Genomic DNA, 12,972 nt, shown 5'->3' with positions numbered 1-12,972 from the left:
AAAGACCTCCTACCTGAAACTTAGGAGTTGGAGTGCAAGGGCCTGTAGTGAGAAGGGAAAGCTCTGTTGCACAGCAAGAACCCTGCTTATGGTTCTTTGGATCCAAGCCACCTTACTGTATTATTTTACATTCTAAGGTCTAACAAGTAGCATGTAGTTTTTTCATTCATTCTTGGATCTCACCACCATCACTACCCAATTACAAAGGAACACATTTATATTGGAAGCAGTAAAAGGAGCACATTAAACATTTCCCCTGAAGGGAATACTTTACCATATGAAACTGCTTCCAAGGCTACTAAATGTTGGCCCACAAGGTCTAGGAGTGAGTATCTATGAAAAAAATCTAAATTTAGATAGAGGCAATATTTTATTTTTTAAGACAGGGCTGTACCATTCGTGAATGATCACCACTCATGGTCAAGATACAGCTTGAGAAAGTTGTGCCTGCAAAGAACACGTAATGCAAACCAAGCTTCTCATGCACTAGAAGAATGGCAGCATGGCAAAAAAAGACAAAGATCTTACATTTGGAGAGGGATCTGCTTGTTCATATTTTATCTCTTCTTTTCCATTTGCTTCAGACTGTGTCAGTTGGTATGATCTGCCTTCAATGAAAGTAATATAGTCTTTATAAGAGCATAATGGGCCTGCCAGGATACCCATGAAATTACAGTTGTAACTTAAATACTCCAGTAGACTTGGCATGCGTCTGTAATTCAAAGACAAGCAACCGGTGAGATTTTCATATATGTTTTTAAAGAAGTAAGTGATACTAAATATAACACTAGAACCCCACAGTGATTATATTCTACTTGAAATGACTTCCATTTCTACTTGACATTATAGCTCAATTGTTATAGCAGTACAGATACAAAGAAAGATAATGGGGCTAGAATCCAAAGATCCCCGGACAATCTAGTTGTTTATGAGACACCTGCATCTTGGTTGTCAAGCTGGTATAACACTTGCCCGCAGGTCATTGTGAGTTGAAAAGATGCTGGGCACAGTATGGTACAAGGGGGTTATTTAACAGGGTCTGGTTTCTAGTATGAAAGGAAAATTCAAGAGGCAACTCACTTGACCAACACTCTTATTAGAAACTTGCTTACATAGAATAAAGTGTCTGAGAGCTATTAACTCATAGTATCAAACGCAAAGTGAGATGCATGAGGATTGACAATAGACTGTATCCAAAGTTATTAATGATAACATTAGAATATTATATTATATCCTACTAATCCTTTTTAGTTGAAAACTCAAAAATGGCTTTATTTGTATTTTACACTAATGGATGGAAAGCAATACAGCATAAGGAGTCTCCTCTCTGTTCCCTGCTGAGTTGCAGAATGACTGGCTGCAGGTAGAGTCTGACGGGCCAGGTGACATTGAAATGGGGGGCTTACCTCACAGCTAAACATCGCTGTGATGGCGTCAGTTCCTCCTCCTTTCGAAACATTCCTGCGGATCAAGGGAAAAATAGCATGTAACATATTGGGCTGGTCCCAGCGTTAATGTGAAACCACAGCTTGGTGTTACAAGAATGAACTGCAGTAAGCTCTGGGCTCCTGCACTCTCTCCCTTCCCTCAGGACAGTCATAATGAAGGAGTTAATAAGCTTCCACATCCATTTTAGATTAAATGCAGCTTGCTGTATTGTTCAAATCTGGACAAACTACATTTAACGTTAACTATGGTTAGTGGAAACAAACCAATTTCAAACTATGGTTTAAAAAGCAAGCTTGTTAACCATAGTTAAATCAGCCACAGTATATAGGATTTGAATGACATGCTAAAACTACAGCTAATCTATTATTATTTATGAAATTTATATCTCGCCTTTCCTCCCAGTAGGAGCCCAGGGTAGCAAACAAAAACACTATAAAATATCATAAAAATAGACATTAAAACATATTAAAACATATTTAAAAATATTTTTAAAAAGCTTTAAAAACATCTTAAAAAGCAATTCCAACACAGACACAGACTGGGATACGGTTTCTACTTAAAAGACATGTTGAAAGAGGAAGGTCTTCAGTAGGCACCAGAAAGATAACAGAGATGGCACCTCTTTTAAGGAAAAGAAATTCCAAAGGGTAGGTGCCGCTACACTAAAGGTTTCTTCCTATGTTGCGTGGAATGGACCTCCTGATAAGATGGTATCTGCAGGAAGCTCTCACCTGCAGAGCGTAGCGATCAACAAGGGGTAAGACGATGTTCAGTTATCCTGTCCCAAGCTGTAAAGGGCTTTGTAGATCAAAACTAGAACCTTGAACTTAGCCCAGTAGCTAATGGGCAGCCAGTGCAATTCTTTCAGCAGCAGGGTGACATGTTGGCAATACTCTGCCCCAGTGAGCAGTCACGTTGCTGCATTTTGCACCAGCTGCAGCTTCCAGACCAACCTCAAGGCAACCCCACCTAAAGCGCATTACCATAATCCAGCCTGGAGGTTACTAGTGCATGGACAACAGTGGTCAGGCTGTCCCATCCAGAAACGGCCATAGCTGTCTTACCAGCCGAAGCTGGTAAAAGGCACTCCTAGCTACTGACATCACCTGGACCTCTACCAACAAAGATGGATCCAGGGGCACCCCCAGCCTACGGACCTGCTCTTTTAGAGGGAGTACAACCCCATCCAAATGAGGCAACTAACCAATTATCTGAACTCGGGAACCACCAACCCACAGGGCCTCCATCAGGCTCAGTTTATTGGCCAGAGTCCAGGCACTAGTCCAGGGCTTGCACAGTCTTTCTCAATTCAAATGTTACAGAGAAATTGAGCTGGGTATCATCAGCATACTGCTGACACCTCGCCACAAATCTCCCGATGACCACTCCTAAGGGCTTCATACAGATGTTAAACAGCATGGCTGCGGCCCCCCATAGCACAACTGCCAGGGGATCAAAAAACAATCACCCAATGCAGTTCTCTGAAAACCACCCTGGAAAGTAGGATCAGAACCACTGTAAAACGGTGTCTCTAATACCCATCTCACCAAGTTGGCCCAGAAAGATACCATGGTCAATAGTATCAAAAGCTGCCAAGAAATCAAGTAAAAATAACAGGGTCGCACTCCCCCTGTCCTTCTCCTGATAACGGTCATCCATCAGGCTGACCAAGGCCGATTCAGTCCCATAACCAGGCCTAAACCCAGAATGGAATGGGTCAAGATAATCTGTTTAATCCAAGAGTACTTGCAATTGCTGAGCCACAATCCTCTCAATCACTTTCCCTGAAAAGGGGGTATTATTATTATTATTATTATTATTATTATTATTATTATTTATTACATTTGTATACCGCCCCATAGCCGAAGCTCTCTGGGCGGTTTACAACAATTAAAAAACATTAAAAACAAATACACAAATTTAATAACACTTAAAAATTTTTTTTAAAAACACATGGTATTTATTGATTTATATCCCGCCCTTCCTCCCAGTAGGAGCCCAAGGCGGGTATTTGCGACTGGGCTGTAGTTGTCCCAAATCAATGGGTCCATGGTGGGTTTTTTCAGGAGTGGTTGGATCACTGCCTCTTTCAGGGCACCTGGAACCACTTCCCCTAGAAATGATGCATTGACCACACCCAGAATCCACTTGGTTAACCCCCCTCGACAAGCTTTAATAAGCCAAGAAGGATCAAGAGGACACGTTGCTGGCCACATCGTCATAAGCACCTTGTCAATAGCATCAACTGACACCATTCCCAAGAAGTTGCATTGGACACCTTACTGGGGACTACACTATATGTGGACGGGGCATCAAGACTGCTACAGAGGCGAGCAACTTTACCCTCAAACAATTCACAGTGGGCCTCCGAAGGGTCTAAAACTCCATTTCCTGGAATTGATGTCAACAGACCACTGACAATACACAAAAGGTTCACTGGGCACCTACTTGAGGATGTGATGGTGGGTAGAGAAGTAGGCCTTCTTCGCCGCCCTCACCACCACACAGTAGGCACAGTTATGATGTTTTAGTCATGCCCAATCAGCCTCACAGATCTTTTGCCACTAGTGCTGTAGCCTGTTTCATTGCCCTTAGCTCACTGGTGTACCAAGATGCAAACTGGGCTCCATAATGCCAGAGAGGGGCAACCGTGTCAAGAGCCTGACATGCCTCATTGTTCCACAGTGTGACAAGGGCTTTAACAGGGTCACCTGCTCTATCTACTGGGAACTCCCCCAGGGCATTCAGGAATCCAGTGGATTCCATCCGTCTCTGGGATCGGACCATCTTAACATGCCCATCATCCCTGCAGGGGAGGTTCGGAGCCATAAGTCTAAACTTCACCAGGAAGTGGTCTGACCATGACAATCGGGTGGCATCCACCCCCCATCTTCAGACCACCCCTTCCTCCATCTGGATTCTGGAGCAAAAACCAAGTCGAGGGTGTGCCCTGCCCTATGCGTCAGGCCAGTGACAACTGTCATGGAGGCCATGAAGTCCCAAGCCAGAGCACTAGAGGCAACCTCAGACTATCGTTCTGGGCTCCTCCAATACCACAGTCAAGACGGCCTCCACCAGTTTGGTCAGAGAAGCTGCCAGGCAACAGGGTGGATGGTGCACCAGCAACAACCCTAGTCTACTATTGCCTTGGCCCAACACCAGGTGCAGAGCCTCACAGCCAGCTCCAAGCCAGAGTGGTTTCGTGGTGATAGAGATGGAAGTTCTGTAGACCACCGCAACTCCTCCCCTCCATTTCTGCAGCCCGTGCTGGTGTTGCACTGAGTATCCAGGTGGGCAAAGCTGGGTCAGATCAACTCCTCCCAGCAAACCCACCCCAGTCTCAGTAATGCACACCAAATCAGCACCCTCATCTATGATCAAATAATGGATGAGTGTGGTCTCATTGTGTACAGATCCGGTGTTAAGCAATAGCACACACAGGGGGCACAGCAGATGAGCAACGAGGAACCAGTCCATCTACAATGGAATCTACAATGGAAGGTTCTGTTCTCCTCCTTAAGGTTGCAATATAAAAAAGGAGGGGAGCATGCGAGCCCAAGGATTGCTGAGGTTTGTTCTAACACTAAACTCTGCTTTAGCATTACATCCAAAGGCAGCTATTAGCTCCCTATTTATAAGAACAACTTTCTCAAGTCATCAGTCATGACAACTATAACTTAGTATATCTAAACTCTTACAATGTATCTTCGCAAATTTACATACAGCAAAACTACCACATACATAATTTATATAAAAACTGAGAACTGGTTAACAACACACAAAACAGCTAAGTAAAACTAAAGTAGTATCCATTCCTATAAGTTATCAGTTATCTGTTTTAACGTAACAGCTGCTCTGTACTTGGGGGTTCGATTCTGGCTTTGTAAAGATGGATCCTTCACTTATCATAAAGGATTGTCAGGACAGAGATTAAAGAATAACCTTGAGTCATCTTTTGCATGTTTAGAATAAGCAAAGTTTCCCTTGAGAATTTTCATATTGTTCCAAGTGTCATAAAAAATAGTTAGCTATCACATGCTCCCCCAATTCAGATAAACTTATCTGTGCAGTTTCCCCTCTTCAATTCCTGTAAAAAGACACAGAAAATAAACATGGCCATGTGACTTATGTTCCACACTCCAAGAGAAGGCATGATTTAGTTCTTCCCCTTCAAAAAAAAGTCTTACCATCATGAATTTCATATGCCAAGCTTGTAATCTTCTGTGTAATTATCATCATTGGGCTGTGACAAAGTGAGAGGGAAATTTAAAAATTAAAGACTTCAAAAACAGAGCATTCAAATATCACCCATAGAAATATTGCTTTCCAACAGAAAGACAGAGCTGAATGTGCCATACATTTGTTTTTCTCTGCCATTAATTTGTTTTTGAAACATGCCACTGGAAGTCTTTTTATGGGTAGGTCTTAGGCTAGCCTGTAGGGCAGCCTTTCCCAACCAGTGTGCCTCCAGATGTTGTTGGACCACAATTCCCATCTTTCCTGACCATTGGCAATGCTGGCTGAGGCTGATGGGAGTTGTGGTCCAACAACATCTGGAGGCACACTGGTTGGGAAAGGCTGCTGTAGGGAAAATAAACTAGTGGTGTTAATACTGATACTTAACCAACAATTGTTTCCTGCCCAGGAATTTAGATCAATGCTAGAGGCTTTGCTTTTGAAGCCAGTGTGGGATATTCAGCAAATAAGCATGACTTTGCAGTGGTGGTTACACAAATGTGGGATGCTCTCCAAATGAAAGCCATCAGGCTTCCTTTCTTGACAGAAATACACTTTGATTTCAGTGGGGTTTTACTGTGCAATACTTAACTTTATTGTTTCCAGTTTTAATACTCCTCATCTTTTACTCCTACCACTATTAGGTTTTGGGTTTGATTGATTGTTTATGTTTGTGAAGTGTTAATGATATACTGTATTCTTTGACATTACCTTTTGAAAATGGTTAATTGTACTTGTACTTTTATGAGCATATTGTGCTGTTTTATTATTATGTTATGTGCCATTCTTACATTTAATAAAAAAGCAGAATATAAATAATCAGTTTATTTATTTATTTATCATCATCATCATCATCATCATCAACAACAACAACAAGGTTGTATTCAAAGTAGTGCTAAGTCAGGGTCCCACAATGCAGTGATTTCCACTTGTGCAATGGAACTCCCCCTGTGTTCCCCCTAAATTGGTTCTAGGGGTTCCCCAACTCTCCAAAGCAGATCTGGGGAAGGCACAGAGCACACATGGGAGAAGTCCCATTGGAAATCCTTGCACTGATGAGACACATTAGTTGGATACCACTATCATCATCATCATCATATATAGGGATGAAAGTTTCAGTCAGTTTCACTGATAGATCAATAAATAACAATTTTAAATAGGTAAGGACATGTTTTAATAATTGGGGGCGTTTTAGAGCTTTTTTGTTTCTGTAACAGAGAATGAAAAATCATGTACTATGTCCTTTCCTTCTAGCTAGCTATGGATATGAACTGGTAAGCTGTGCACTACACAGAGGTATAGTGGCTAGAGTGCTGGTCTATGACTGGGGAGACCCAGATTCAAATCTCCACTCAGGCATGCAGTTCACTTGAGCCAATTATTCACACTCTATCTTAGCTCATAGGATTTGTTGCAACTGCAAAAGAACGGGAGACCTTAGAGGAAGGGTGGGATAAAAATGAAATAAAATAAATGGTTTCCATGGGGCTGTTCAGAATATGAGCTGCTTAGAGTTCACATGCTCACTCGTCACACAAGGGCAGCAGATGTTCCATTCCTGGTTTGTGGCAGAATATAGTTTGTCATCTAAACTGGCATACCAAATCTTATGGCAATCTTGATAAAACCATTATTTCCAATCCTAATTTGTGGACAAACTTTGTGATTGGGCAAAACAGCAATATTGTTTCGCACAAACTAGAGACAGAATATTTTATTCTCTTTTGCTCATACACAGAAGTGTGTGAAGTGGAGGAAGGAGCAAACCAGAGGCTCATGCATGCTTGGTCTCATTATGTCTAAACCATCCCATTTATGCACATACATGGACCAGAGACAAAATATATGATTTGCCATGATGAAGGTCACCCCTGTACACCCAGGTGTTCTAGCTAACTGAGGGAGGAGACTGAAACCTGACAAATCACAAGTCTAGCAACTCGCACTAACAAATCTTGAAAGGCAAAACAGGGACACTATTTACCAGGGAGAGATACCAGAAAACCAGGATTGTCCTGGGTAAATAGAGACCACTGAAACATATAGTAGTATTGTTTGAGCCTGTCAGGCACATTCAGCCACATATTTGCTCCATAAATATCAGAAAATACGTCTGGCTTTGAAAAAGTGAACTTATCGTAAAAGCAATAAAAAGTATTTAGTGGCTTTGTGCAACCAGCCCATAGGGAGCATATTGGCTTTTCTGCATGATACTAAAGACATTGTTTGCTGCCTTTTAAACACCTGGGTAATGGTAATGATATAGCAGTGAAAGCAATACAGCAAAGATCCTTAAGTACTCAGGAGAGCACCATTCCCTGATTACACAATTCAGAGTAGAAAAATAAAAACACATTTTCACAGTATAAACCATTCCTCCAGCGGCATATTTAGAGATGTGCCAACCAGTATGGCAATAAAACAGAAAAGGTGGGGTATCTGGAGATAAGGTAGGGGTCTCTGCAAATGCGGGGCACTCCACAGATATGGAGGAAATTTATTTGTGAATGTACAAAATAATAAGAGCCTTTTTTAAAAAAATTATCTTAAATTCTCTTAACGAGGCTTGGGCATGCACAGAAACAGTTAAAACATTACAAGCTGAGGTGGAATCTCTGTCTCTCAACAACTGCCTCCACAGGGCTGCTTAAGAACCATCTTAACAATCTTTAAGAGAAAAAAAGATAAGAAAAACAGCTTAGCACATACATTGGTTGAAGAGAACAACCCAAAAAGAGCAGGGGAGGGTATATATTTAAGCAGTTGATTAGACTGTGACAGACACATATGGCAGCTACTGAAGAGGACGTTTCTGAATACTTATGTTTTTATTGCTCACCACCATAGGCACACAAATGGAGATGTGGCAAACGGCTGTATTCAACTAAGTCCTACCCAGAGAAGACCCACTGAAATGAATGAACCAAAGTTAGTCATGTCTATTCAATGCAATGGGTCTACTCTGAGTAGGACCACCCACTATATTTAACCAGAGAAATAGCTGGGATACAGAAAGTATTATTTATTCTTACCCAGAAAAATCAGCAGAATATTGTCCATAATCAAAGATATAGACTCTAGAAATTTGGCACACAGTGAGGTATCCCAAAGCAAAAACAAAACAGTATCTGAAAGAGACAGAAAATAATTATTAAATTATCATACAAGACCATCAGAGATTAATACAAGTTTGAATAAATTGCTTTTAATCTTTAAAGTCTTGCACAACCAGGGTCCCCCATATGTTAAAGGCAGTCTCTCTTCAGACTAAACCACTCGCTGATGTTAAAATCAAGTTTTAGGGCACCCAGTGGACATCCTGCAAATGAGACAATTGAAATAGCCCCTTTCTGAATGCAATAGAAGAGAATTCACTCATCAATATTTAGAGGTCTGCTATTATTTACAACCAGTTTCAAGTACACTTATATCTTTAGTACGGCTTCTTATAGTAGTCATCTTCATCTTCTGATTTACATCTTCAATTATCCTGTGAAAAATTTTAAATACCAAAGCATAATTTATTACTTGAAAGTACCGGCATGCTATAATTAGGTTGCTACATCTTTCTTTCATAAAACTCTTTCATAAAACCTTGGCAGGAAAGAAGCTGAGTATGATATGAGAGAAGCAATTGTCACAATGTTCATTCATAGCAAATTAACGCTATCCAGGATTAACACACTGCAAAGGCAGAAATATACCCGTACCCACTATGGGATTCATTTGTTAAAACAGGGCGGTTACACTATCATGTAACCTGTGACCTTAATTGTTAAAGCCGATACATTCATGTCTTTGCATGTAAGTGCATTATAATAGCAGAATCTTGAGCTTCTGTAGAACACACCCAAAAGAGAAAGCCAAACCACAACTTGTCACCTACAGTTCCCAGCTAAAACCACTCTAATGTTCTATAGCCCATCTTGGATGATACTACTTTATTCACAATGACTGATACTGATAGGCTTTTCCTTGCTTATAAAAATCTCTCTACCTTCCCTGCAATCTAAATACAGTAGGGCCCCGCTTATATGACGGGTTAGGGACCAGGCCCCCACCGTAAAGAGGAACCCATTGATTTTAATGGGTCACGTCGCACCAAAATGCCGCAAAACGGCAAAATCGGCTTTAAAATGGGGGATTTCCCCTGATCAGGGACTAAACCTTTGCCCTGCAACAAACTCAGATTCTAACTCTGCCTCCATATCTACTCAGACAACACGATTACAGCATCAAACGGCATCAGCCACAGCACCAGAGGCACATTTACCTGTTTATCTTCCAATATGGTACATGCCATCACTAGTCAATGATGCTCTTCTGCTGTGGAAGCTGACTTTAATGCTTCACATCCTGCCATATTTGGAAACATTTAACCATAGTTTGCTGGTTAATAACCTCCAAAAAGAATGTCACAAAACGCTATGGTCAACTGCAGGTTTCTTCCCTGCTTGTGTGAAGGGAGGGGAAAAAGTGGATGCGTGAAGCTTCTTCATATGTCAGCTTATTAATATGGATTTGACTGTCTGAATGAATGTACTATCTGGCTGCAAGTGACAGCCTGCTCTGCCCAACCCAAGAGAAGGGCCTCCCTTGGACTGTGCAGAGCTGGCTGCAACTTGGTGTAACTGCTTTTCAGTGCAAAACGACAGAGATCTACTACTATAAGAAGGCTTGGAGTAAGAAACTGAAAGCCAGTCGTTGCCTTCCATGGCTGATTGTACTAAAGGGAGTGCTGATCATTGTGACCGTATACACAGCTGGATGCACTGCCATTTTCACTTTGATAATTCAAGCATACTAACTGTCGGGATGCAGAATTGAGGCCCTGTTGTTTCAGAAGAAGAGGAGGAGGAGGAGGAGGAGATCAGTTGGCCAGAGCTCTGTGAAGAAGAAGAGCCGCTTTCCCCCATACCAGAGGTAGAATCCTCAGAAGGGGAGGGGGCCGCGCTTCCCCCCTCACCACGTACACGAAGACAGCAAAAGAGGGCAAGGGGGAGAGAGAGAAGGGGTGTGGACGAGAGTGCATTGAGGCAGAGTGAGAGAATTCGCGCCAGAAAGGGAGGGGGGGAAGGGACTCCTTGTTCTGTCAACTCTCTTCTATGTCGCAGGATATGTGTTACAGTGTTGCTTCATGAGAAGGCACAGTTTTTGTCTGGATATTACTTTAATAAAAACTGGATTGCTTGCACCAACTGGTCTGGTTCCTGAGTCCCGTCCTGGACACGACACTAACCAACCATTAGGTATTACACTTATTTTTTATTTCACATGTAAAGCAGCTTCAATTCTGAGTACAGGTGATTGTTTTCTAACTTATCTGATGAAAAAAATTAAAACTGATATTCACAATTGCAGATGAAACTTGCAAAACAAATGTGAACAGTTTTTGATAACTGTACTATGGGACAATCTATTACCACACCCCTGTCACACATCTCCCACTCCATCTCACCAGACTATTTCATCAACTAACACAGAAAGCAGCATTCTGATAAATTCATTTCCATTAAGACAGATGACATTTCAAATAATGAACAATACGGAACATGAATTCAAACCTAATAGTACGCATAATAATCTGACACACAAACTTTACAAAGTCATTAGAATTCCCTTATCGCAGCAGAATCTGCTGTAGCAATTAATATGGAAGTGTGCATTTTATGTAAAAAGCCATGACTGCAGCACTGAGCATCTGCTTGCTTATAACAGTTATTAATAAGCTGCATTAATTAAAATTCTTGTTTATAGTAAATGATTTCAGTAATAAAACAAAAGCATGCATAGCTATTCCTGTGTAGCCATAAATTCTATATGCTCCCAAGAGGCCCAGAACCATATTTGGGAGTTAAATAGAAACAAGAAGAGGCAAAAAGGGAATAAGGATGACGGAGTCGTGCCTGTATTAAGACGTTTATACAATACTCATAGCAGCCCTCAGCACTTGTTCCTCTAAGCAAGTGACTGAGTTTCACCCTCCTGGATTCTTACAGTGCACTCTGACACATGTCTATTCAGAAGTTCCATGATTTTCATGAGGTTTGTTCATAGGTAAGTGGATATGGGATTTTAGTTTACAGAGCAATCTAGTTCAGGGTAAACCGGGATAAGCTGTGCTAGAGCAAGAGAAGCTGGCTCAAGGTTCCACTGCATCCAGTCGTCGTTCAGGAATCTCTGGGTTTGCTGAATGCCAGCTCAGGCGGGAGCTGTGTGCAGGGACCAGAAAGTAAAAGCCTGCTGTCCCAAATACTCCTACTGGGAAATAAGCCCTCTCCATTGAAATCTATTGTATTTATTTTCTTAGACCAACCTTTTTCCCGGCTAAGTTTTGCCTGAATTGGGACCTGCGGGAGCGCTCTGAACACATCCGAGTTGGATGTGACCTAAGTTTCCTCACCTCAGCCCCTTCCTTGATGTCCCTGACACACCCTCAGAATGCCCCTTTCTTGGGACTTGCACCTGCTTCACTTACACCCATCTCAGATAAACTGGCTGAGGGACTTACGCTGGCTGAGCCAGGATCTGCCTCATTCAACTCTCCTCAGCCCGGCGTAAATGCAAGTTGGATAGCACCTTAAATTGTGTTAGTTTATACAATAAGCAATGCATAGGAGATGTTTTTACCATTCTGGGAGAGCTAGTAGTATTATTTGGACTCTTTTTTTCTGGCTGTTGTATTTACTTATATTGATCACAGTGGTAATTATCACTATATTTTTTTAAAAAATTAAAAATAATCCAGTGAAATATTGTCCAATTAGCTTGCTTTGAGTAATCAACAAACTTTGTGCAGAGTACCTTCATAATAAGCTAAGTGACTACTTAGAAGAGGAAGCCTTTCTGGCAGGTAAGCAAGCAGGGTTTAGGCAAGGTTGACACACTGTAGATCATTACTTGGTTCTAAACCATTTGACTGACAAATATGCAAACCAATCAACTGGTTCAATTTCCCGTATGAGACTGGGAAAAAGTTGGCCTCAACAACTATAGATAAAATACTTTTTCTAATTAGAAGTGTATACAACAGAGGTTCCCAAGTCATGATCTGTGGACCATCAGTGGTCTGCAAGCTTCATTCAGGTGGTCTGCAGTGTGTCCATGGATTTGTGATTGAAGATGGGAGATGGCACATCCATAAATATTCATATTGATTTTTAATTGTATTTTATGGTTTTTATTTCTTATATTTATTTTATTGTACTACAATTTGAATTCTATGGAATTCTAATTGTAATTCAATAAAGGAGAAACAAAAAGAAGCAATAAAAATACAATTAAAAT

The 12,972-nt window shown here is 41.3% G+C and overlaps 1 protein-coding gene across 2 annotated transcripts in view; it reads right to left on the bottom strand.

Annotated features, from left to right (window-relative positions):
* MBOAT2 (membrane bound O-acyltransferase domain containing 2) overlaps positions 1 to 12,972 on the bottom strand; it is a 120,965-nt gene that overhangs the window by 31,665 nt on the left and 76,328 nt on the right. For both annotated transcript variants that reach the window (XM_061622821.1, XM_061622820.1), the window contains exons 4-7: positions 8,718 to 8,813; positions 5,637 to 5,692; positions 1,407 to 1,461; positions 529 to 712 (exon numbers count right to left, since the gene is read on the bottom strand). In XM_061622821.1, the coding sequence (XP_061478805.1) occupies positions 529 to 712; positions 1,407 to 1,461; positions 5,637 to 5,692; positions 8,718 to 8,813 (391 nt within the window). The remainder of the gene's footprint in view (positions 1 to 528; positions 713 to 1,406; positions 1,462 to 5,636; positions 5,693 to 8,717; positions 8,814 to 12,972) is intronic.

The sequence above is a fragment of the Rhineura floridana genome, chromosome 4 (genome assembly GCF_030035675.1).
Source record: "Rhineura floridana isolate rRhiFlo1 chromosome 4, rRhiFlo1.hap2, whole genome shotgun sequence".
In the NCBI taxonomy this organism is placed as follows: Eukaryota; Metazoa; Chordata; class Lepidosauria; order Squamata; family Rhineuridae; genus Rhineura; species Rhineura floridana.
This window is presented reverse-complemented; position numbering and strand designations above follow the sequence as displayed.